The sequence below is a fragment of the Dermacentor silvarum genome, chromosome 8, assembly GCF_013339745.2.
Source record: "Dermacentor silvarum isolate Dsil-2018 chromosome 8, BIME_Dsil_1.4, whole genome shotgun sequence".
Lineage (NCBI taxonomy): Eukaryota > Metazoa > Arthropoda > Arachnida > Ixodida > Ixodidae > Dermacentor > Dermacentor silvarum.
Window position 1 is genome coordinate 67,040,273 of NC_051161.1, and position 26,541 is coordinate 67,066,813.

The 26,541-nt window shown below is 45.7% G+C and overlaps 1 protein-coding gene across 1 annotated transcript; it reads left to right on the forward strand.

The window, feature by feature from the left end:
* The first annotated feature begins 344 nt into the window (after window positions 1–344).
* LOC119462179 (glutathione hydrolase 1 proenzyme-like) lies at window positions 345–24,456 on the forward strand. Its single transcript, XM_049672863.1, has 10 exons — window positions 345–415; window positions 1,362–1,562; window positions 8,011–8,133; window positions 11,615–11,709; window positions 13,303–13,498; window positions 15,037–15,284; window positions 17,934–18,256; window positions 18,858–19,045; window positions 21,105–21,375; window positions 24,451–24,456. Exons 1-10 carry the CDS (start codon window positions 345–347, stop codon window positions 24,454–24,456), a joined length of 1,722 nt encoding a protein of 573 aa, XP_049528820.1.
* The last annotated feature ends 2,085 nt before the right edge of the window (window positions 24,457–26,541 follow it).

Genomic DNA, 26,541 nt, shown 5'->3' on the forward strand with positions numbered 1-26,541 from the left:
ATGCAAACTCCGTTTCTATAGTGTATGTTTTTTCCTACTACCGCCCGATTCATGGCCCCCGTATACTGGGTCAAGGTATACTGGGCCTTTTTAAAGGTGCACGTGCCATGGACAATGTGGAAAAGAAAGCGAAGAAGAAGACGTCACATACGACAGACACGGACGCGATCCTGCAAGCCTCCCATAAAGAGTAGGTATTCCGAAGAGGACAGACCACCTTCTTCGGTTCGCGGTTGCGACACGACGTAACAGGACGTTTAGCGCCGATAAACTGCCTGACCTCCGAGAACACCGGCACAGGGGAAGAACCTGCGCGCTGCAGGCTGTAGCATCCTCCCGTCAACATGCGGCCTGAAGATGACGAGCACCATGAGACAGGGGAGAACGCAGAAGATTCGTCCAGGATTATAGCAGAGTACGTGCATGCATTTCCGTCATCCTGTGGCATTAAGAACGCCTGCCTCAAGTATTTTCTTTTCTGAACCACCTGCTTAACGAGTCTGCTATGTAAGGCATGTATGGAGTGGCTTAGTAATAACGTGCTGCTGGGTTAGGTGGTTTATGATTTAAGCTTGAGTTTAGCGCAAAATAAGACATAACGAGGAGGACAGGACAGGTGTGTGTCCTATACTTTTCATTCGTGTCCTCTTGTTCTTAATTTTCTTCGCTTTCTTAGCTATTTTGTTCTAAAACGGCGTAGCTTATATTGAAACGAGGGGCTCTTGTCTAACCTCTTTGCGCGCGCGTGCCCATAATGTACAGTCAGTCACAAAAGTTTACTGACCACAGGATATCAGAAAACGTTCAATTCCCGAGCAGTCTGTAGCAGTAGCCAGTAAAACTGTATACGACAGTGTTCTACGCATATGTTAGTCGAGGCCCGAATTGCAAATACCAGGCTTCGTTGTGAGGCTGCGGAGATATTCAGCTTTTTCTCAGATTTCGTGGTCTGTAATATCTTGTGGTTGATTGTATGTGTGACGACTTGTTCTCTTTTGCGCCGCCATCTTCGGCTCTTACGCACGTTATTATATAGGTGATCTGTATAGCAAAGCAAATTGCCCGTCTGTAAGCACTGCCTGGCGTCTTCGACGCTGCAAGCATGGACGTATTTATCAATCTTGCTGAAAAACAGAACGATCGTGCTTGTAGTTCCATTTCCAACCACTCTGAAAAGGTAAGAAAATAAACTGATGACGTACGCGACAGAAGCGACGATACCCTGGTACCACGTCTATCTTTGCACAGAATTCAATTTAGACGTTTCGAGAAAGTATTGCTCAGGAATTGGATATTCCAACAAGCATGCTGGACCTGCCGTATACATTTTGTTAAATCGTCGCTGATCGCGTGTCACGCAGAGCCATCCGCGCCCGACGACAGTTTCTGTACGGAACGGGTTCGGTGGTCGCTACCTTGTTGGGCTTGGTGTCGCTTGTGCTGTTCGTATTCTACTTCGCCGGCGGCGGCGCCAGGGAGCCGGACCCATCACTGTCCAGCCTGGGACAGTACAGCCGCTGGGCCGTCATCACCGACGTACCTGCGTGCAAGCACATACCAAGGTTGTATACAGATAGACGTGACAAGATGGCGCGACGTGGGTTTTAAGCGCGAGAAAGAGAAATTTTAGGCCGTTTTTGTGTGTGTGTGTGTTTTTTTTTTTTTTTTTGCCTTGCAGCCAGTGAACGAGTATAACTTAAGAAAGCAGGAGGGGTCCCGCCCAGATTATAGTCCCGCTGACGCGACTCGGCCCAGATCGAAGCGCGGGCTGCCACGTTCTCAATCGGCGGAGTCACCGGCCGTCCGGCTCATGACGTCAATCTAGAGCACGCTCCTAGTGGTGGGGGCTCGTGTGCATCCGCCTTTGAGGGGCAAATGCCGCTGTCTTCTAAAGCTGTACCCGACTACAGCTGCGTTGGAATAGCGAGATTTCCGATTCGAATTGAATCCGAATATTCGCGAACAGTAATTTCTGAATATCGAATCGAATTTCGAATATTTTCTTGTTCTTAACAAAACGAAACGAAATATGAAGTTCATGTGGAGTTCTTTAGGATAAAAAAAAAGAAAAAAAAAGAGGCTTATTCACGTTATCTGATACATGCACGCAATGCCATTCACAACAGGACATCCATGTCAATTGAGGAGTTTGTAAATGGGAAACAACTGTTTTCTGTTATCTGCTTTCTGTTATCATGGCTCTTTCGCAGAAGAAGCATTGGAAACAGACTTCACCTGAATCGATCTCTCGCCCTCGAGATTGTAGAATTGTAACCCCTTACATTGGAACCGATGTGAATATTCGACAATTTAGAATAGCGATTTCTCGATTCCGATCGAGTAGCAAAGACTATATCATTCAGCTTTTTCTAGGATTGCCCGCCCCGTGAACTTGTGACGCCACACGTACAAGTGAAACGGCTGACACTGTCCCCCTTACGGAGGCTTTCAAAGCACTGGCCGCTATCGACACTATCCAAGAACAGTGTTGTGATGTTGCTGTACATTTTGTGTCCGACGTGGCCCTCAAAGGAACAGAGTACAACAAATTTTAAGTTGTATTACTAAATTACGTTTGTGTAATAAAAGCCCGCAGATCCCACGCCCTGTGGGAATCGATGTTATGCGGCGAAGCAGTGTGCGGGGAGCCTACCAAGTTAACGAAACGACCATGAAAGCACCAAGACGTAGGCGGCTGTCACGCATGTCATGACATTCATGTCACAAGTTCCTCAGGAGTCGCTTTAGCTAGGCCTAAGGGACCTTAAGTCGATAGTCTTAATCGTGCTCATGACTATGACTTCGACCATCAACCTTTAGCTTTTCCTTCACTTAGCAAACACGTCCGAACCCATTTCAGTGGTTTTTGAGTGTTAATGTTTTCTCGCTGAGTCATTGTCATTTTTGCTGAGTCATGCTCAGGACTATGACTTCTACCACTATCCTTTAGTGCTTCCTTCACTTAGTACCCACGCCAGAACCTATTTCATTGGGTTCTGAGTGTTAATGTTTTCTCGCTATTCATTGTCATTTTTTTCTGAGTCATGCTCATGATTAGGTCTTCTAGCACCATCCTTTAGTGTTTCCTTCCCTTGGTACCCACGTCCGAATCCCTTTCAGTGGTTTTTGAATGTTAATGTTTTTTTCGCTGGGTCATCGTCATTTTAGGCGGCTGTTTCATGACCTACATAACACTTATGTCATGACATTCATGTTATGACCTATGATTTATGTTCGTCATGCACTGCTGTCATACAACGCCAATTTGGGTACCTACCAAGTTAACGAAACGGCGATAAGAGCACCAAGACGTAGGCAGCTGTTTCATGAACTACAAGACACATGTCATAATATTCACGTCATGACCTATCATTTATGTTCATCATACACTCTTGTCATACTATGCCAATTTTGGTAAATACCAAGTTAACGAAACGACCATGAGAGCACCACGACGTAGGCGGCTAGATAGATAGATACTGACAAAGTGGCGAAGATTCGCCAAGAAATGCTTCGCATTTAATAGTAAAGCGGTCACTCTTATTGTGAAACATGGCTTGCTAAGTCAGAGAAGAAGCAAAAAAAAAAAAAAAAAAGAGATACGACTCTTATTCTTGACTCGGTGTCTGCTAGTGGCACTCGCACCTCGGCGTTGGTGTACACTGATATAGGGCGGGAAACCAAACTTGGAGCAGTGAGCGAATGGGACACGCGGGAAACCGCCATGCACAGAGGAGCAGGCGAGGGAGCGTAAGGAGGGTGAGGAGGGCGCGACGCGTAGCCCCCTAGCGGACGGCGCATGAAGCGCACCTTACGCACCCCTCCGCCGCTGACGTGAGAGCATGTAACGGGCGACGGAGCAGGTGTGCGCCTGAGAGAAGCGATAGAGAAGGGCGTGACGTCTCCCCTCCGCTGTGTTAGGCAGGCGTTCACTCTGTGTCAGGTGGTCTGTAGCTCTAATCAGCTTGTTTTATGTTAATTAGCAATGAACGGGTACCCCTGGTTTAAGTGTGATGTCACTGATGACGTCACTTCTAGTCTTGGAGTTTCACGGCAACCTGTACTGATGCGGTGGGTATCTAAAGTGTACTATTGTGTGCTTTGGTATACGGCAAGTAAACTTTCCGTAATTGTCTCTAATTATTCCTGACACTTAATTAGCTCTTTACTGTACTAAACCTGTGCTCTGATATCTATCATCAAGCATAAGTAGAACCATTGATATCTACCTGTTTTTTTATTTTTTATAATTTATCTTTAATTTCGTCCCACCTCTGTGATAAACCGGAAGTCAGTCCCTAACCAGAAGTTGCTGCGCAATAAACAAGAATGCCACTCGGTGCTCGGGCCACTAAAACGAAATATGGCTGATGGCGCTTTCCTGACCTTGATGCACCGGCTGTGCATGACGTCATGTATCTTGATATCGTCTGTTGTTGTTTACTGAATGATGAGATCGTGGAAAGATGGGTCATCGAAGGGCCGGCTATCCCATTCATTTTAGAATTACAGCGACTAAGAAAAGTTAAAAAGAAGCAACGGCCCCAAAATCTTCAATATAGCACATATTTCTAGATGCGTGACGTCTCACTTGTTGTACCGACATTCATTTCTGCGCGCGAAATGAAAGAGGAAGGAAAAGTAATCTACATTTTTCTGCTCGATGTACCGGTGTTGGGCTGCTAAACACGAGGTCGCGGGATCAAATCCCGGCCACGGCGGCCGCATTTTGATGGGAGCGAAATGCGAAAACACCCATGTACTTGGATTTAGGTCCACGTTAAAGAACCCCAGATGGTCCAAATCTCCGGAGTCATTCACTACGGCGTGCCTCATAATAAGATCGTGGTTTTGGCACGTAAAACCCCGTAATTTAATGAATTTTTTGCTCAATGTACGAAAATATTATTTTTAGAGAACACCTTTTAAAGCTAATTCGCTGTTTATGTTTGGTGTCTAGCTCATGTGAGCGAAAGCGGTTCGTAGTTGGTGATAATAAAACCAGCATTGGTGCCCAAGGGCTAGCTTGAAGAAAAACACCTATAGAAGAGGCACCAAGTACTTGGATGACTGACCATTTTATTTTCCCCATTTACTACCTTCGCCTGACGAGTTTTCGTCGAACTATAGATTACGCAGTTTCATAGTCAGTATGTAGTATATGTGAGCCAATAATCTGAGTTGGAGTGCATACGGCAGGCATTACCAAATCCTGACTGGGAGCTAACCACTGTCGTTAAAAAGAAAAGTGTAGAATAATTGCATTCTACCGGTGCTAACATATGGGGCAGAAACTTGGAGGTTAACAAAGAAGCTCGAGAACAAGTTAAGGACCGCACAAAGAGCGATGGAACGAAAAATCTTAGGACAAACGTTAAGAGACAGGAAGAGAGCGGCGTGGATCAGAGAACAAACGGGGATAGCCGATATTCTAGTTGACATTAAGCGGAAGAAATGGAGCTGGGCAGGCCATGTAATGCGTAGGATGGATAACCGGTGGACCATTAGGGTTACAGAATGGATACCAAGAGAAGGGAAGCGCAGTCGAGGTCGGCAGAAAACCAGATGGGATGATGAAGTTAGGAAATTTGCAGGCGCAAGTTGGAATACGCTAGCGCAAGACAGGGGTAATTGGAGATCGCAGGGAGAGGCCTTCGTCCTGCAGTGGACATAAAATATAGGCTGATGATGATGATGATGATGATGATGATGATGATGAATCTGACTATATTGCAAGCAAGGTTTCCATGCTTGCAAAAACGAGGGACCCAACTGTCTGTGACACACCTTTACTTGACGTGACATTCGACACAGATAAAAGTTATCTTCACCACTTCAGCGCAGGACGTAGTTGGTGAAGAAAAATTTTTTATCTTTGCTGAATGTCCGCTTCTTCAGGTAATGCACCTGAGCGCATGCCCCGTGTGTTCAAAAACCAACAATTCTTTACCTAACAGTGCGACGTATAACCCTTTAAGGCCCAGTGATTCCAAATGGTATCATCAATTTTGTAGCTCAGTGGACAACCCCGGGTTAAAAAAAAAAAAAAAAAGTTGTTCTTACGCTACAACTCATATTTAGCCCTTGCTCTACATGTGCTGGCAAGGTGGTAGACTCAAGGAAGTGCAGCCACCTCTGAACGAAAAAATAAAGAACCGCACGCACTGTTCCCGCCATTCGCTGAGATCCCCTCTTCTTTTCACCGTGCAGCGGTACGACAATTATTTTTGTCTCGAACATTTGGATTTGGACTATTAGGTGCTATGCTATCCCTTCGCAGTAAATTTATTAGACGAAAAGTATTTGCGGGTACCAGAGAACTTTGCGAATCTTGATGATTCCAAATGGAATCATTGCGACGTAGCGGCCCCGACTACTCACGCGATACATTTTCGATTGACGTTACCTGACTGACTAAATCGCGTGTTTGTTCGCGCTCAAACGGCGTTTTCATGCCGTACTTGGCCATGTTTTGGGTGCGTGTTACCTGATGGATTATTATCGCGTCAGGAGCCTGTATTATTGGTGGAGCCTTGCGCTGTTGTGATTTTGTGCTGTTGATATGAGCTTATGCCATGTAGATAAACTTTTTTTTTTTTGGGGGGGGGGGGGGGGGAATCCCTCCGTAATACGCGAACATTTTCTTTCGGAACAGATGGCGACCATCAGCGCATGTGAGTTTTATTGGATAAAGAAGTCGAGAAGCTTGTGCTGATCCCTCGAGGTGACATTGATTCATCCGATGAAAAGAAACTAGAAAAAATAGAGAAGAATGTGCTCTTACTTCCGCATTCGGTGCGATAAAAGTGGCACACACATCTGCCTCAACAAAGAAAAAAATTTCTTTAAAAGTTTTATCTAAAATAGACTTTTCACGTATTGCTTGAAAGGACGCATTTCAAGTCCACAAGTCCCACTGATTCCATTCGGAATCATTTAATAAGTTTTGATTGAAAAGTGGGAGCACAGACTTTTTTTTTTTAGCTACCACGATTATGCACACCTCAAATTGTAAAGACCAATTTTTTACAATGAACAGAATTAATTTGGGCCTGAAAGGGATAACAATGCGTGCAGTGATGGATGATGATTTTACATAGTCATGTGTTCTTCTGTTTTTCGACATGTTTCCGTGTTCTCTCTGGTTTTCCGTTTTGTTCTTCGGAGCTCTGTATCTTACAAGTGTCACTTCAAAATAAACCACCCTAGTTTGAAGTTGAAACTCGTCGTCACGTGCTCTGGTTTCTGCGTCATTCTGCTTTAGACATTCGCGCTTCACGCAATTATGATGCAAGAAAAGCTAACCCGATCATTTACGTGACAAAATTATAATGAAAGCAGAAATTATCACACTGTCAACCGCGCACCAGTATGCCCTTACTCCCCCCCCCCCTCCCCTCTTTCCCGTTCACCATCTTTTTGATGAGGATCTCCTCCTTGATAAAATTCTGAAACCACCCCTGTGATCCACGCAATTAACAAAAAAGAAAAAATATCACCAGCCCTTCCCCTGTCGAGAAATTTGGGGTAAGCGAAGCTTTTCGTGTATGTATCTGAGCTTCCTGGTGGTTTTCTTTCTTTCTTTCTTTCTCTCTCTTTTTCGTTCTCTCGTTCTATCTCTCTTTATTTCTGTCTCTCTCTCTTTCTCTTTCTACCTTTCTATCTCTGTTTCTTGCTTTCTCCCTCTCTTTCTTTGTTTTTGTCCCTGGTATATGTGCCATTGAGCTTGAACCCTTTCTGCACTATCACCAGGATCGGCCCCACTTTTCAGCGTGACACCACCACCACCACCACTTGTGAGCCTATAAAGCTTCGCTTAAAATGACCTGGTCCAACCGAATGAAAAGAAACTGCACTTGCGCCATCACTAATAACCGCAGGGATTACAGCGCTTCTTCCTGCGTTTCGTTTGGCGCGCTAAAGTGTAGTATAGTAAATGGTTGACGCCAGCGTACTTGAATGGTGTTTGCCGTAATAGACTCGTGCTTTCACCGTCCACTATGCACGCAGGGAGGTGTATTCAAAGAACGGCACAATGGCTGACGCCGCCGTGGCTACCATGCTTTGCATGGGCGTCGTGCACCCGCACGCGTCGGGCATCGGCGGTGGATTCGTGGCGCTGTACTATCACAAGTGAGTACTTTCAACGTCGTTGAAAACAATGGCGCCCGAGCGTGATCAGCCCAGCCTCTATTTGGCAAATCCGAGCTGCTGCCTCTGTTTTCTTTTTTATTTTTTGTACCTACCATTCATAGTTGAGCTGCGCGTTACACGCGGGAGAAACAAAATGCTGGAATGACACAAACGAAGCTACGAAATTGGAAAATTCGTCGCACTGCTAAGTGTTCTGATTAGGTCGCTCGCAGAGCTCCCAAGTGGGTGCTCGTGTCGTTTCTTTCTTTTTTTTTTTTTTTCTTTTTTTTTTTTTTTTTTTTTTTTTGGGGGGGGGGGTCCGATGGTTTGATTTTGTTTCCTTAGGGGAGGTGGGAGTTATTGTGTAGAAGTGGCTCTGAAAGCAGTAATTGGGTGTGCCGTTCTCACCTTTATGAGCCCCCCCCCAACTGTCAAATTTATAGGTGGCAGATGTGTACAACTTCAGTACGGACGTATGGATAGATATTGTCGGAAATTAAACGGGTAACCTGAAACCTTTCATTATAATTGCTTTCAGCCAAATTTTTTTTCCACTGTATTTACTATATGTTTCTAACAAAGCTTGACCAACTCCTGAGGCTTGCACAAAATGCGAACTTCGTTTTAATTCAAGCGGGCAGTACAGTTTTGGACAATACACGGCGCTTATTCGTGATCGTTTTCAGGGAGATATCTGCTTGTTGGCCCCAGTTTACTCGGTCACCTATAATAACAGCGCGAACAGAAAACAAACAAGAACCTGCGGCACAGTCAAGACTTTCATACAGTTTGCAGCTTCGAACACATCAGTTTATTGGTGGTTATTTCAAAGGAAAGAATGGCGGAAAGTTCGAACGGGATTTTGGTTGTGGTATAATGGTATCGTGGGCAAAGTGATATACGTGTCATTGATTTTGTCCTGCATACTTGTATTCCGTACCCACGTTTCTTTCTTTGCATGGAGCTATGAGCGCGGACACAATCATGACCTAGATTCAAACATAAAAAAATAATAATAATAAGGAAGAAAAGCTGAGCAAATGGGAGCACTTTATCTCTGGAACTCGCCAAGCCCACGTCCATAGCGAGCTTAGCGAGTACCCCCACCCGAAAGAGTGATTCGAAATCTCCGTGAAGACATTCGGGACCCCAGCGTGCGTTTGCGTCGGCTGGTGATTACAGTAAAAAGATGTGGCCGTCGACAGAACGCTCATTCGCAATCCACAAGACCGCACAGAGTCACGCTATAGGTCTACTACCCTTTCACTTGTCTTTCTGGATTGTGATCGAATAAGAAATATACCTGCAACAAGAAAGAGCAGCTGCAGACGTGGCGCGAGCCCGTTCAGTGAATGGGCGCGCTTATTTCACACTGATCGAGTTTCACCGAGTGGCCACGCTTTCTCGAAAGCCCATTTCGGTGTTCCATTCGGTCCTTACGGCGAGTATAGCTGGCATGCGCAATCATTTCGATCTGGTTGTGCAGCACGCGGTTCACTTTTCGAGATAAGTTGAATCGATTCATTGTTTGGTACGATGATTTGTGAGGTAGTTAGCGCTCATAAGCGAGTCGAAAACATTTGACTGCAGCCATTTTCGCCACGGAATAAGAAAGGAAACGCTTTAAGCAGTTCGAAGCAGGGTAGTCAGCGCAACTCTTCGACGACGTGTCTTCTGGTGCCGTGTAGTTATGTCGTAAAATGTTATGCTATATTTATTGCTTCTTTAGGAACCGCGCACGCGTTATAGTCGCGGCCGAAAACTAAAACTGGCAGACAACCGCGGCCTCCTTGGGAATGGTAGTCCATGGCCGTGCGCGCCGTATAACTCGAAGATATGCTGATTTGCAGCCTTGCCTTTCGTTTTAAGATAAGCGGTGCTGGCTCAAGAATGTTGTCCACTTTCATCCGCTCCTTTTCTTGAAATTTAGACCGCGAGGAACTCTTTTGCTCCGGGTCTCGCATTATTATGAAGTCACTTGGCTCCAGTTCTCTGCTTCCTCCACAAGAAAGCCCTATTCCGATGGCCACACATTTGTCACACCTAATTAGCATTAGTGTTCCAAAAAAAAAAAAAAAAACGGTGATTACATGCCCTGTCAGAGCTGGACCGCTCCTTGCTCACGTTTTTCTTTCTTTTCTTTTTTTTTTTTTCACCGAGTGAACTGGTAATTTGTTGTTGAAGTGAATTACATGCAAATGAAAAACACTTCTCTGCTTGGCAGAAATAGTGCGAGGAAGGTGTGTGAGGCGCACCACAACTGAACGGTAATCTAGGGCAAAAAAAGAGGCCATATTGTGTTTTTCAGCGAAGCCATGCCCGATTGTAGACAGATATCAGTATATTATATATCCATAATTCCCACGGTGTTTGAACGACTGCAGCGCCCCCCCTTTTATATCTATAGTAATTATGGTAAGAAACTCTAGGGCAGGCAGTTACTCCCTCATAAAGGAGGTGAAAGGCACTCTCCACCAGGTGCCCCGATTCTCCGAGTTCTTGTCATTCAATTTCAATCACATCTGGTTACGTGGTGCTGCCGACAGATAGGCTGGTACAGAACGACGATATTTGTACAGCTGTATACACAGCCGTTCGCATCACTTATTGATTGAATATGGGAAATAAGTTGTGCAGGACGCCACTAAGGTGAAGGATGGTTCACGAAATGGAAAATGGCGATCCACTCGAATGTAGCACGAAGCTAAAGAGCAAATTCAATACGGGTTTCTCAGGAAGAAAGCGTCGCGGTGTGAGAACAATGTCCATGTTCCGGGCATCGAATCCGGAACCAACACCTTTCCGGGACGGTCGCTCCTGCTACCTGAGCTAACCAGGAGGCTAGGATATCGCACAGCGAGAGTGAATTAAAACGACAGAAGGTTGAGCTAGTTGGTAAGGATTCATAATGCAAAAAAAAAAAGGTAACGCGTGCAGACACGGACACAAGATAAGAGAAGTGGACAGCACACAAACGCCAAATGGCGTTTGTGTTGTCCACTTGTCTTCTCTTCTGTCCGTGTCTGCACGCGTTACCTTTTTTTTTTTTTTTGCATTATGAATATGAATTGTCCACTTCTCTTGTGAGAGTGAATTAATCGACAACTCGAAACGCATTGAAACTGAATTTTCTCTTTTATGATTGTCTGCTCAGCATAAAAATCTTATGCGTGGCCGCTATTATTATTATTATTATTATTATTATTATTATTATTATTATTATTATTATTATTATTATTATTATTATTATTATTATTATTATTATTATTATTATTATTATTATTATTATTATTATTATAGGCTATGTTATTTATTTTAATGTATTGCTGTTATTTATTTCTTTGTGGTTAGTGCTTAATTGTTTCGCTCAGCTCCGTCCTTACCTATTGTGCAGTCGTAATACAATTAACGAGCTCAGTGACGCTCCAACGCTACCACAGACAGCGAGGGCTATATACGCTCGTAATGTTTTCACATTCAGAATCACTAAACGAGCCCGCGTGCTGATTGCCACCGAGACTGCTCCCAAGTCTGCCCGCCGTGAGAACTTCACCGACAGCAAGGCACTGCGCAGCGGTGAGTGAGATCCTTTCACCGTAAGCTTGAGCAAAAAATTAAAAAAAAAGAAGAAAACACCAAAAGAACTGTGAAGATAAAAAAAAATGCTTCATTGTTCTCGAATCATAACCCCATTTGTTCGCTGTTGAGCTGACGTTCCAGCAAAAGCGCTGTCCTACGGTTATGTAAGGTCTCTCGTGGTCTCCTTTTTGCAAAAAATTAAATGACTTTGATGGTCACAACCACATGAAGGAACATACTCTGTCTGTTGTGTGCATACGGTTTTCTGCAATCAGGCTCCTGCAATTTCCTCCTTGCTCACGGCTGCTTTCAAGAAAGAGTGGATCCTTCATATTTGTATTCACACCTATAGGGGCTTCGTCGTAGGTCGCACAAGACATGGCGTGGTATTCTCGGGCGATCACTTTCGTAGTTTCACTTTCGCGAGATTTAGTGACACCCTGCACTGGACGTGTCCGCGTGTACGGCCGAGAAACTCCCTATATTTTGTCATAGGCGGCAGTGCCAAGAGCGCTGTCTGCTGGATTCACACGACGAACTGTATACCGTGGTCAAGCATGGCGTACTTCAGTGCCGCCGAACCCCGTTGGGGACAAGCTGTTATAGCGTCGCAATTAGTCGCTGCTCCGCCATGTCATGCTGCTCCTAATTAGCGATCGGGCCCATCGTACGTATTTTGTATGCGCATATTTGTTGTAGCACCACTAAGACGACGGTGCGTCGATTTATGTGCTAAATTCGGCCGAAGGGTGGTTCGTGTGGTTACCTGTTACCTAATTTTGGTCTGCGTAGGTGGATGCATAGGGGCATTAAAGGGGGGCGGGGCGTCGTTAGCTCTGTATTAGTGGAATTCAGCAGTGGGCAATACAATCGGATTCATAACGTTGATAGGATATCGGCGGCCGTAGGAAAAAAATTTACTTTAAAATTAACGGTGGTTACGAGGTCGTTACGGAGGATATAAGACTGTGTTTCTTAGCGTGCAGGTACAAATCTAAAGGGAGTGAATGCATTTAAGTCTCTGAGACTTCCCCCTTTGCTTTCTTGCGGATCTTGAACAACATAGTGAAATTGCCCTGAGGCAGTTGGAATTTGTCCTTCGAACAACCCGTGACCCAGTAAATATGACTGCCGTTTTTCTGCTGTCGCAAAGCAAGTTCTATATCGCCAGTCACTTATGCAACCATCATCATTATCATCATCACCACAATCATCATCATAATCTTCCTATTTACGTCCACTTCAGGACAACGGCCTCTACCAGCGATCTCCAATTACCCCTGTCTTGTGCCAGTTGACACCATCTTATGCATGCAAGTTTTCGCATTTCAAAACACCACCTTGTTCTCTGCCGTCCCCAACCCCGCCTCCCTCCTCTTGACACTCATTCTGTAATTCTAATAGAGCACCTCTTATCTGCCCTATGTACGCTTCACATCGGCAGCCCAACTATATGTCGTCCTCTTGACGTCAACTACATTGTCAGCTACCCGCGTTTGCTCTCTGATCCACACCACTGTCTTCCTTATCCAGACATGATCGTCCTTATTATATCGCCGTCATCATAAGAGCATCTGTGTTGACTGCCAGGCTGGAAGTCCGTGGGTGTACCCGCGGCGCTGTACGGCTACTACGCTCTACTCTCCGAGCTTGGCTCGACGTACCAGTGGGAGAAGTTGTTCGAGGTGGCCCACTACAAGGCTTCCGAGGGCGTCGACGTGGACGAGGGGCTGGCGAACGCCATCAAGTACATGGGCGAACAGATTAAGCGCGAGGACACGCTCAAGTAAGCAGCCATGCCATCCCCGGTGTCTCGAGAGAAAATGGAACCGATTGTTCTCTCGCGCGAGCAGATTGACGGCCAACTACAACAAAATTTCGGGCCAGCGAAAAAAAGTAAAGTTTATATAGTGTGTACACAGAGCAGGCCTCCGTGCGGAATTTAACGTTTGAAATATAAGTGGATGCGTCGCGAAAGGCTCGCAAAAGCAGATATCTTTAATACCAAAAGTAAAGAAAAGACGACGACGACGACGAAGAGGCGAGTATAGTAGCAATGCTCACTCATGTTATATTATAGTGCGTTTGGATGATGCCGCTACTTCAAGGAAGATGAACACTGGGTAATGCGTGCTGTAGTATGCAACGTAATTGGACAGTGTCACGTTTGGTAGACCTAGTACGTAGACGTCGTCGATGGCGCTGCTTCCTCTCGATGCGAACCATTATCAACCGTGATCAACCGTAATCCGGCGGCGTATGGCGCGGCCGCCCTATCTTGAAAGCGATCTGCGATGGGGGTAGAGTGCGCCGAGTGCTGATAGCTGCGTGTGCACTGTGTTCTCGCCGCTTAATTAGTTCACGTTGAAGCGAGAGGAAGCACGAAGGTAAATTCGCTCGGTGCTGCGGGCCCTATCTTTAAAGCGATAGTCTTACGTGACGGATGCGCAAAAGGACGGACGGATGGGTTCCCTCAATGGGTAGGCATAGAAATGGTTACAAATACAGAGCTCGTTGTAAAGATAGATGCTTTTTATTTCTTGCGACATTTTTTTCGCACCAACGGACATCAGAAATGGCGCGACAATCACTGTTCACTAAATCCACCAATTACATTCTCAATTACTTTAGGGAATTCGTTTCAATTGCAGATTTCAAGAGCCCGCGCTGTGAGTCACGTGTCTGTCGCATTATACTGCTGAGCACAAGTCGCAGGTTTCATTACCGGCCGTACGGGGCGCGATGCAAAAGCGCTACAGCGTGCCTTGATTTGAGTGCACCTTAAATATACATGTGTCACGTGAGCGCGCCAGTTTTCGTTATAGGCGAAATAAGCAGTAATGAAACGCGCAAATAATATTCAATCTTACTACCGCGTCGTACTACTCTCCCCCGTACGCATCTCGTTCTGTCTCTGTTAAACATCAATCATCCCCTTTGGTCCTCGCGACATCACTGCGTCGACATTTCACATTGTGCATTATATCATGAACTGTAGTTTGCATGTCGGTATAGCTTGTACGTGAACGGTGCCGTGCATACACATAAACATTGCGTGACAATAAAATTGTGGCATGCGCGGTTCACAGAGATCGCATGAGATAACACGTTGCGAAGGACAATAAATACAATCGTGCGTATCGTATTTAGTCTTACGGCGTTTAGTTAACCGCTTCAGGAAAGCTTCACTTCCTATATTGATTCAAACATGTGCGCATGAATTACGTGGCCCCCTTCTTTCTTTTTTTTTTTTTCGCCGCGCTGCGGCTTTCTCAATACTCCTTGGTTCTCTGTGCTTGCTTTGTCTACTCGAGACCACTGCAGGGGCAGCACAGCATCATCGTATGACGCTCGACCGCAAACACGCAGGCCCGTCTTCTGGAATACATACACTAAGGACCTGTACCGCGAAGGTCAACTACTACGGAATCCGCCTCTGTCTCGGACGCTCAAGACACTGTCCGAGAAAGGATTTAATACGTTCTACACGGTGACCAAAGAAAGGAACACCACTATAGGGGACGCCCTCATCCAAGATCTGACCGCCGGCGACGCTAGGGACTTCATAAGCGGTATGCATCTCCACATTTCTGGCAAACCCATATGACCAGTGTTGCCACAGATCCTAAAAAAAAAGTTATAGTAGATTTTTGCGTGAAAATTCTGTAGAGAACAGTAGCTTCGTTTCCGCTGGCAAAAGAGGTATCTTACACGTATAGTTTTTGCCGGCACACGATCCAGTGTTCATTGTTAGTTCTAGAATGCACCATCTGTGAAGCAGTAACGCAACACACGACGCACAGTGAATCTCAAACACCATAACTGTTGAAAAGGTGTCTAGTTCCGACCTTCAAGCCAGTCTGGAAGTGCCTCAGATGACGCCTCATGCGAGATGTCTGAAATGTTCAGTATTTTTGGCTCTGTGCTTAAACCTAAACATGAAATACATGGCCCATATGGCTCGTTCCTAATGCGCAGTAAAAGTGGATCGCGCTTTTGCAGTTAACTACAGAAAATGTAATATATTTCGTGCAAATTTGGAGAAAAAAGTGCAAAATTTTGTAAAAGTAGTAGATTTGGCTATTGTTTTTCTGGGATACGCCAATCAGTCGATTATCAAGCGTTATCACTGAATCACTAAAAATTAAAAAAAGAATGTCAATACACACAATGTCCCATTTCGCGCTGTCAAGCGTCATGGATCAACACCAATTAGCCCTATAGCAAGTACGCTATAGTCTATTGGCTTTCAGGAATCCCATAATACACGGCCACTAGAAGATTGCTTCACTAAACAGAAATTGGTGAACCGCAAGGCTAACGCTCATGTGCAATCATATTTCCACATGGAGCCTTCTTTATTGCTTTATTCGGATTCATTATAATGATGTCAGTTTTTCCGTCGAAAATTTATGCATCCTTGTTTCGAAATATATGCAAATTTTGACTCTGTCTACTTTTGGTTCAGTACAGTGCATGTACAGCGCAGGCAACGTAGTTTTCTTCTTTTTCCCGACAGATTGGAATACGATCTGCTTGTTTCTGCATACAATTTCGCAGGAAACCCACCTAGTTTTGATTTCTCGCAGAAAAATTTTGATTTCTCGTAGAAGTAATGACCGCCTCATTGAGTAATTTAGATCAAGGGTTAGAATTGTGCTGTCTGCCACAGGCAATATTTAAAAATTTGGTGCAGCTAAAAAACTTAGTGCCCTTCCACTCTGTGAAGAAGGACGACCAGCGAAGCTGTTGTGTTCTTCTAAAATTACGAAATTATATATATATATATATATATATATATATATATATATATATATTACTATACGAGTATATGTACAATTAGAGCATCAAGACAAAGACACCTTAATCGATCCTAATCGACCTTAATCCATCTTAATCAGACCTAATTTACCCTAATCCGATTTATTCCACCCTAATCAAGCTTAATCCTCCTTCATCCGCCTTAATTGGTGGATCGATGGGTAGACTGTGGCGTAATGGTCATCCATCAATGTTTTTGACACTTGTGTTAGGAACCTACATACATAGGCTACTGTGCGACGCACGCACTTTTGATCAGAACCTAGTCCATATACAGCTTCGCTGCAAAAAGCAACACATGGTATAGTGTGCATGCGGGCAAAGGTCATACCAGCAGCGGAAGGCAGTACGCTATCCCGCCTCCACAATCGTGCTGGTTCAGCGGTGCGTCCACTTGGCTTCGTCGTTTTTGCAGCCAAACGTACTCCGCGTCTCTGGAGACCTAACCTTCCGCGTGCGAGCGGCCCATGCGCCGTCGACAGCGGGTCAGCACGATGACGGCGGCGACAACGGCAACGGCGCGAATCGACCTCCAGTGTCCGTATAATTACTACTACAATAAAATACCCTTCATAGCTGGTTCTTAATAAGTAAGGGCGTGATGCAATAAGGACGTCTGTTTAGCGTAGCCCCTTCTTCTGTTTCCCAACTTCGTCTACGGCTTGCGCCAAAAAGTTTATTGCTAACACGCATTGCGTTAACTAGTCCGTCAATGCATCTTGCTGATGAAAACTGTGCTTCCTCACTGGTGAGAACAAACAGAATGGTTGTGTGCGACCAATGAGAGGGAGCGTCTTCAGACAGTGCGTGAGAGTGGGTGGGCTCGTATAAATGCATGATCCTGTGGCCTGCCTTTAGCACATATCGTACAGTGGTCAAGGCGAGATCACTCTAAAAAATGTTTACACCCGGCCCCAAGGGGTGTTGGCTTGTCCCATGGGTAACACCCCTACCTTTAGGAGTTTACAAAAATTTAGTGCTCGACAAATAGCTCTAAATATAGACGTGCGATGAGAAAAGGCGTGGATGAAAAACTCTGTAATAATTCTGACAACCTTGGATGGACAGACATGTCTAAGAAGAGAATTGAAAGCAATAGCTTCGAAACTTTGTTTAATGCATTTTTCGGGTCGTCTCTCGAAACTATCATCATTTTTTACTTGCCAGAAAAAGTCGGAGAAGAAGAGATACCTTCACTGGTCTCCACCAGCGTCTCGATCTTACATACCCGTTAAACGTGACGGTGTTAGCCGTGAAACAACCAAACACCCTTTATACTCCCACAAAGGTGTTAAAATGTTTAGAATGTAGTCAGGCGTCGTACTGTTCGCCCTGAAGTTTATGAGGAATACCCAGATGGTTTCTTGTTTATCGCTGTGCTTTTGTTGTAATCTCTGCAGAAGGTGCGCACGGCACCAGTTCTCTTGTGACCGGCACTGACCTGGGCAACTACCAGCCCGTTTGGAAGGACGCGCTACGCACAACGCTCCGCGGCGGACCCGCCGGCGACTTGACGATGTACACCGCGCCGCCGCCTACGGCCGGCGCCGTGCTCTCGTACATAATGAACGTCATGAACGTCAAGCGGATACGCGACGACCCGACGCGAAGCCAGCAGTACGCTATCACACTCGCCAACATGCACTACCTGGCCGAGACGTTCAAGTACGCGCTCCAGAAGCGCTCCAACCTCGGTGACGACGACTACGTCGACATACGGAAGGTATTAATGCACACTGTCTTCTCCGTCCGTCTGTAAACACTAAATAAGTTTACACTGATAATATCTTATTTCAAAACTCTATTGTTACAAATTTTGCGTTAAAGGGTTATTAGACGAGAAAATGAAGGTCAAAGTTCTATTTTTTTTCGCACCAAAATACGAGCGCCTGCACTTGCAGTGTAACACTACAGATCCCGAAGTATCTTCTCCGATTTCAGGCCGTCGTGGCTGCACCAAAAGTCTCCGAAACTTTTTGAAGTTCACTGTTTCAACCTGTTTATTAGGATACAATGTAGTCTATCCATAGAGATAACAAATTAAGCAGGCCCAAGCTTATGCCATCAAAATTCGTGACGTCACAGCGAACTATCTGATGCGGCAACTTCACGGCGGCGTCGCCACTTGTCATAGTTTGTACGTCTTTTCTCGTTTGCCAAGCCTCTTCTAACGACAGCAGTGGCGTTGTCGGTTTTGTATTAGGGTAATTTAGTGACGCAGCTCAAATATCTTTGTCTCTCTCTCTCTCTCTTCAGTGTACCTTTAAGGTCCTTGTACTTACGCACGCGCGTGAAGCGTATTTTGGTGTTTTATGATGCCGCAGGAGGTGCAGGATATGCTGTCCACGCACTACGCATCGGACACCTTCAACAACATACTGCCGGAAAGAGCGAGAAAGCCCGAGGACTACCTGCGCGGCGTCGTGGCGCAGTCTGACAAGGGCACCAGCAACCTCATCCTGTACTCGCCCTCTGGAGACGCGCTTGTCATCTCGAGCACACTTCACAACGCGTACGTTGCCAGCCTTCGCTTGTGCAAGTTTATCCACGCCCAAAGGTCAATGACATCTGAGCGCGTTCGCTGGCGCTCAGTTACATGATTACGCTAATACTTCGCTGCTTATAACTGGAGTTCGAGCAGCGAAATGTCCGAGTCGAATCGAATATGAATACTCAAGAAAGAACGATACACATTCGAAGCGAATGTTCAAGGTTTTCTCACTTCTATAGAAAGTAAAACGAAAGGTTCCGTGGAGTCTGTTTGTTAAAGAAACGAAACCAATAAATTAAATTAAATTAAGTTAAATTAAATTAAGGTGTTTTACGTGCCAAAAACACGATATGATTATAAAGCACGCCGTAGTGGGGGACTCCGGAATAATTTAGACCACCTGCCTTCATTTCGAAATTATATTTGAACAAATTCTGGTAGTCTTGCGGCACAACACCACGATCTAATTATGAGGCATGCCAGCCGCCGTGTACTCTACATTAACTTTGGCCACCTGGGGTTCTTTAACGTGCACTTAAATCTAAGTACACGGGTGTTTTCGCATTTCGCCGTCATCGAAATGCGGACGCCGCAGCCGGCATACGATCCCGCGACCTCGTGCTTAGCAGCCCAACACAAAAAATTATCATAGCTGATCAACAAGGAGATGTAACTCATTTGGGTAAAGGGACAACGAAGGCACGCCGATGCATCTCTCACCAACGTTTCTGAGATAGAAGACCTCCACCAGTTCACGTGCCACGGCATTCCTGCTTCTATGTAAGGAAATCGTGCTTGCTGTAGCTGTGGTTCCCACGTGCAAGATTTGCAGTGGTGCATAATACGTAAGCCGGTCCCATTATTAACTGACAAGGCGTACTTTCTCAAGCGATACACCGCCCTGTCTGTCCGATGCACACCTTTCCACAACGTAAAGGGACATAACCCAGACAGAACATTTCGAGAAGCACCTTATACGTACTTCTTGTTACACTCCGCGCCTTTCTTTACCGCTGACACGCGAGCACACATTCGTGATAGTTCGTGATAGCATCTGAGAACAGCACCTGTACATCATATTTTGATGCCATAATCTTCAAGAAATTGGCCGCTTTGTGAAAATCTGGAATGTCTGTCGGGCGCGTTCTTTATTCCTTCCCCCTTTTTTTTTGCTAGTACAGTGATTTTGGATGTTAAACGCCATAGCTTAATCAACCCAATCAATGGATGGTCAGTCCTGCTTTTATTGCATTCCTACGTCTGAGAGCCCAAAACACACGGACAGAGAAACAGAGCGGAACATATACAGCGCTCTGGTGTGGCGTTCAGCTTTCTGCCTGTTTGTTTTTGGGCACTTGAATTTAAGAATCAATCAATCAATCAATCAATCTGAACAGCATTTGCGGCACCACCAAGGCGGCGGTGCCACGTTTGATCCGAGGAAACTGCCGAGCTCCCTTTCTAAAGAACCCACACGTAGTGCCTAACTGCATGAAAATCCGTACCCATTTAGAAACAACGATACCAGTATGTATTCCCCTACATCTATACACGCTATACTCTCACCAATTTTGCCTTGCAACATCATCATCATTCGTTTTTACGTCAGCTGCAGAACAAAAGCCTCCCCCATTGATCTCTAACTACACCTTTCTGGCGCTATTAGATACTATTGTATGCCTACAAATTTCTTAATTTCCTCACACAACCGATACATATAGTTCTCCGCCGTCCTCGAGTGCGCTTCGCTTCCCTTGGTACTCATTAAGCAACTTTAATAGAATATTGGTTATCTTTCCTACACATTACATGCTCTGCCCAACTCCACTTTTTCCTCTTATTGCCAACTAAAATATCGGCCAGCTTCGTTTACTCTACTCCACACCGCTGTCTATTTATCTATTAACATGACGCCTATCATTTTTCATTCCATCCCTCGTTTCCCGATCTTTAGCATCTTCTCAAGCTTCTTTGTTAACCTAAAAATTTCTGCCCCATATGTTAGTATCGGTAGAATGGAATGATTCTACAGTTGCCTTCAATACGCGGGCCCTTATTGACGGAAGGGGCCACCCCACAGGTTCGGCAGCTTGCGCATGTCACGCCAGACGGGCGTTCTGCTCAACAACGCGCTGACCGACTTCAGCGATCTGGACATGGCGACTCGGGTGGTGGACACCAGCGGGAGCGACAGCGAAGTGTCCGAGAGCGACGCCCGGCGCGCCAATAGCATGGCGCCCTTCAAGCGGCCCGTGACCTCCATGTCTCCGATGCTGGTGCTCGGACCAAACGGGTCGCTGATGGCACTCGCCGGTTCCGGGGGACTGCGCATTCCCACGAGCATGGCCCAGGTTTGTTTTCACTTGCCTGGATTCAGGATGGCTTGTTTCCGAGCTAGTTGTTTTAGGGTCACGGTGAATGTCTTGCAGCGCAGAAAAGGCTAACTATAGATAGACACTTACATCCAGTGGATGGATTCTGGAGTTTTACGTGCTAAAATCGCGATTTGATTATGAGGCACGCCGTATAGTGGGGGGTACCGGATTGATTTTGATCGCCATGGGATCTTTAACGTGCCCACAATGCACGCATATATCCAGTCAAAACGCCCTCACTTTGTGGTCTCAATAACGTACTGAATACTGATATATTTGCTAATGAAGTAACATTTGTTACAGAGGCTTTGTAATAATAATTTATTTACTGCGAATGTCGGCCCCCTCATTCACTCGGGTCATCGTGACGCACGGAAGAAAACATAAAGGGAAAAGCAGGAATGGGACTGTTTCAGTAACTGCTGCACATATACTCAAGACAGAATATTTGCACGAGGAAGGCAGCAAGTGTTAATCGAGGTATTCTGGAACAGTTGGTTTGCGGGCCGACATGGGAGAACTCGGCAAAGTCACGCGAACGAGAGTAACGGTCCACTGAGAATATATACATGGCGATTAGGTCGGTATATAATTCGTACAGCTGGCACATTTCAGCGAGCACTCTTTTAAAACAGGCACATCTCGAGTTATTTATTAGAGGCTCGGCGGCGTCGTGACAGATTCAAATACGTGTTTTTTTTTTATTTACCGTGGGAAGGCTAGGTATTGACAAAGATAGGCACAGTGCTGGGCGATTCACACGCGACAATCGTCACTCTCGCTGATGTCCACCACCCGAGTCGCCACGTCCAGGTGGCTGAAGTCGGTCACTGGCGGGCGCGGGGGAACCGAGCTGATGCATTGTGGTATATGATAAAATTGAGGGCCTTTGTGACGCATTCATGTGGACCCCCCTAAGCGATCACCCAGCGCTCACTGGGGGCGCAAAAAAGCATCGCCGTCACCACGCGGGCCGATTATCGCGCTTGAATAGCTGAGCACTGTACATCGAGTCGATAACATGGTGCCCCAGACACTCCCGGCATTCAAATGAACTGAGGGAATGCGCAAGTAAAACGAACGGCATTAAAAAAGCTCGTTCTTTCCGCACGCTGCGGTGGGCCGCAAAAACAGTTGAATGTATTAATGCGCAGTCATTAAATCCGTAATGGGTGGGCAATCTTAACACCTATATTTTTTTTCTTGGATTGTTATCTCGTCCCAGGCATCGGCTACACTTCTCCGCTCTCTATCGCTCAAGTGTTCCGCGCATATTATTATTATTATTATTATTATTATTATTATTATTATTATTATTATTATTATTATTATTATTATTATTATTATTATTTGCAAATAATGTATTTCAGTTGTTTCAAATGTATTTGATCTACCGTTTTCTGGGCAATTACTACATTGTTTCTTGCCTCTCTTTACGTGAATTGTATTAATATTGACACGGAACAGCCACCACAGCGTGGCTGTACTGAGGAGAAGGAAGACCACGTGTTCCCGCTTGGTATAGCGTCGCCATTTTGGCCTCTGTTAGCTTCCCTGTAAATAAATTGTAAATAGCCTTGGGCATCAGCTACACGTAACATTATTAATACACACTTCCTTTTTCACACTTCCTTTTTTCTTTTTCTCTTTTCACTGAATTACCCACTCCTGCCTATGGCCCGTCAGGGCCATAGGAAATATTTACTTTTGAATTAAGTAAATATGGACGTCCGCAGTATGAAGCAATCATCAGGTAATACAAAAAATAAATGAAAAAAAAAAAAGCCGCATGCCCTTCTGAAGTGGTCGCACTAGTAAACTCGGCACCGTTCGGAACGCGCATGGGTCGCTCGCTGGGGTGGTCCGTCCCGTGAAAAGTATGTCACGACGCGGCAGCTCTTAAGGGGGAAGGGCAGCCACCATATTCACTCGCAAGATAGGTCGAGCAAACGAAACCAGTCATCAGTCACTCTATCAAGGTGCTGCGGTTGCGCCGACGAGTGAAAGAGAGAATCACAGACCACGGCAAAAGTTTTCCCGCGAGGCTCCTAATGTATCTATCTACCTTCCGCACGCGGAAATGTCCTGCGAGTCAATCTCAGCGGGAGCTCCAAATGTTAGGGAAGTGTGTGCGGCCGCACGCTTTTGTTGATACTTCGTGTCAGTGTACGGTCTCCTTAAGATACAGTTTGTTGGGTCTCAATTGCTACGGGAGAAAAAAAAAAAAGTACTGCGCGTCGCTTTGCGAAGGGATCTTTAAGACCGCCCTTCGGGCACGCAACCCTCTTTCGAACTGGAAAGCAACAGTTTGAACTCTACGACGTGTGTGCCCCAGTGCACTTTGAGATAAATGCCTCCCACGAGAGAGTTGTGGCGCGATGTTTCCCGGCGTCTATATCGCATCGCCTGATGAGGACTTCGGAACACACGAGGCAAACGTACCTGTGATACATTGTGCGGGGCCACTGGCGCTTCTTTTCTTTGCGTGATGTCCTTTTTGATGTCTGTTTTGTATGCGAACACACTGCGTGGACCAGGAAAGCGAAGTACTAGACCTGCTTCCGCCATAATGTCCGACGACTTACCTGTGTTCTTCACGATATTATAATTTTTTTTAGTCTCGTCTTTTTGTTGTTGCTTTAAAGCGTGCGGGCGTCACTTAAAGCGGGCCGCTTATATATCTTGGACGCGGTATATAGCCGCTGTGCGCCTCCAGTAGGGGCGCCACTGAAATCCTCCTAGCAGTAACTTTCAGAACCGCGGACGGGAGACGGCGCGAAGCCGGTGTTCAGTTTGTGCACCAAGGGTGGCAGAAGTCCGAGGCTATACGATTTTCCGTCTGTACATTTCGAAGAAGATTATTTCTACTGTGGCAGGGTCCACACAGGAAACGCACTCCGTACGGGAGGGCACCGGCTTCCGATGTGACTACTTGAGATGTCCCAGCCCGCATACGCGCTTATGTACGAGCGCAGCTTTCCCCAGACAAGCGTGACAGTGCCCGGCTATATGAATGCAACGCATCGCTTCATAAATCTTGCAATTGCCCAGCCATGACTTGCTGGAATTATTTAGCAGTCATTATCAGCTTGATGTAGCCCTGCGACGAATCTGCGCACTGGAAAGAACGACAGCAGCCGTGTATTTGTGTCCGACGTATATAGTGCCCGGAATTTTCAATCCCGCAAAAAAAAAAAAGTCACTTTTCAGCAAGATGTAATGTGAACTTGCTGGTTTTTACGGAGATATATAGTCTAATGGTGCGCATTTTACAATAATACTGCACTTCACAAACCACTCATTTCGCCACTCGGTATGGGCTTGAACGCTGACTCCATAGCATTCCGCTTTGAGGATGAGGTCGTGGATTCGATATCGGCCTCAGCGGCGGAATGCAAAATGTTAATCTGGAGTCCTCCACAATTAGGCGCCTCATAATCACATCACGGATCTGACCCGCATAGCTCCAGAGCCTGGTATAATTAATTTTAATAGCTGCCTCAGATGCATATCTTACAGAAGGCAGTAAGAAGCCACGGCTGCTAATTTGCGCCTTCAGTGCTTTATAAAGACGGAGATGTCAACAATAACCACCGCTTACTATAACTATAGAAACAAGAATACCAATTTAAAATTACAAGCGATTCAATGCACGAAATCGCATCATGATATATGATCTCTGAATTCGTACATATTGTGAAAGTGACCGCGTGAATTGATTATTTATGAAAGCGAAATTCAATCCTGCACAAGAATGAAACAAGACGAGAAGGCGACATGATGCGCCGACTGCGTCAGGAAAAGGGTGCCGTGTCATTTCCCGCTAGTTTTCGCGTGTATCACGTAAATGCCTGTCGGCTACAAGCGGTCGCATTCGTCAATGCGACGCGAAGCCTAACTCAGGACGTAGCCTATAGTTGAGGATTCTACACGCACACTCCAATACCAGTCGCGCGCCTCTTCAACGAACGCCTCTACAACGAAGTGACTTTTATAACGAAGGAATAATTATGTCCCGATTCTATTGTGAGCTGCGCGGTACGCCACCATTACAACGAAGAGACCTGCGTAACGAATGATTTGGGATGCCCCAAGCGCTTCGTTATACAGGCGTTCGACTGCATACCGCGCGCAACAAGAACGCGTGAATAAAAATACGGCTATAAGGCCTGTTTCACACGTTGCGACTGGAACGAAAAAAAATCGGTGCGGTCGCATGCGTCGCAATGCGATTTTCAGAGAGCTCCTTTCAAACGAATGCGATTTCAACGATGCGGCCTAGTGCGACGCCCAGGGTTGCTATTTTTTTTAGTTTAGTTGCAGTTTTCCGACTTTGTTGAACGATAGACATTTCCCAACAAACTCCATAACTAAACCAAACCACGAAGAAGCTATTGAGGCAATTTCGAAGGATCTTCTTCCTTCCTTATTTATGATTTTTTTTTAATGCTGGCATCCAAAAATTGCACCGGTCGCTGCGACATGCGATAAAGGCAGTTGCATCTGCCTTTAGCCCCTACATCCCAGACAATGAATTGTCCAAATAAAGCATTACCAAATAACAGCTTACGCTGTAAAACGATGGCGGACCAAGTTTGGCCAGCCAGACCAAGTTCGCGAGTTCGAATTACTGCGAACGTGGGGAGTGTTACCGATCAGTCAGCGTTTGACACAATTTGGTGTAGTTCCAAACTACTATAGTGGCCAAATTGCGGCATATGTGAAACCACGCAGCAGGCACTTTTCGAGTGTGTTACCACAACGGGTTTGTGGCAGATGACCAAACACGCCTGTGAATCGAGTTAGAGCTCGCGCACATCATCCAAGGGAACGCGGTCTGTTTGCTCCAGTTAGTCGTCTAGGTCGTACTTTTTTTGCAATTTGGCAACGCCATTGTCTGGCGGAAGCGCGGCACGAACCACAACGCGCCACATTTTCGGGCACGGCAGAGAATCCGGCCAATTATAACGTAATACCTAGCTGAACAACTTAGATACAAATGCTGAAGATGAGTTTCCAAGGCAACGACACACCCGTTTTTAATGCGAAGCATTCTGTGCCTCATTCTTGACACTTTGCGCTAGGTAGGTTCCTGTATCGCCTCATTTTAATAAAAGAAAATGTGTAACCACCGGTAGAATT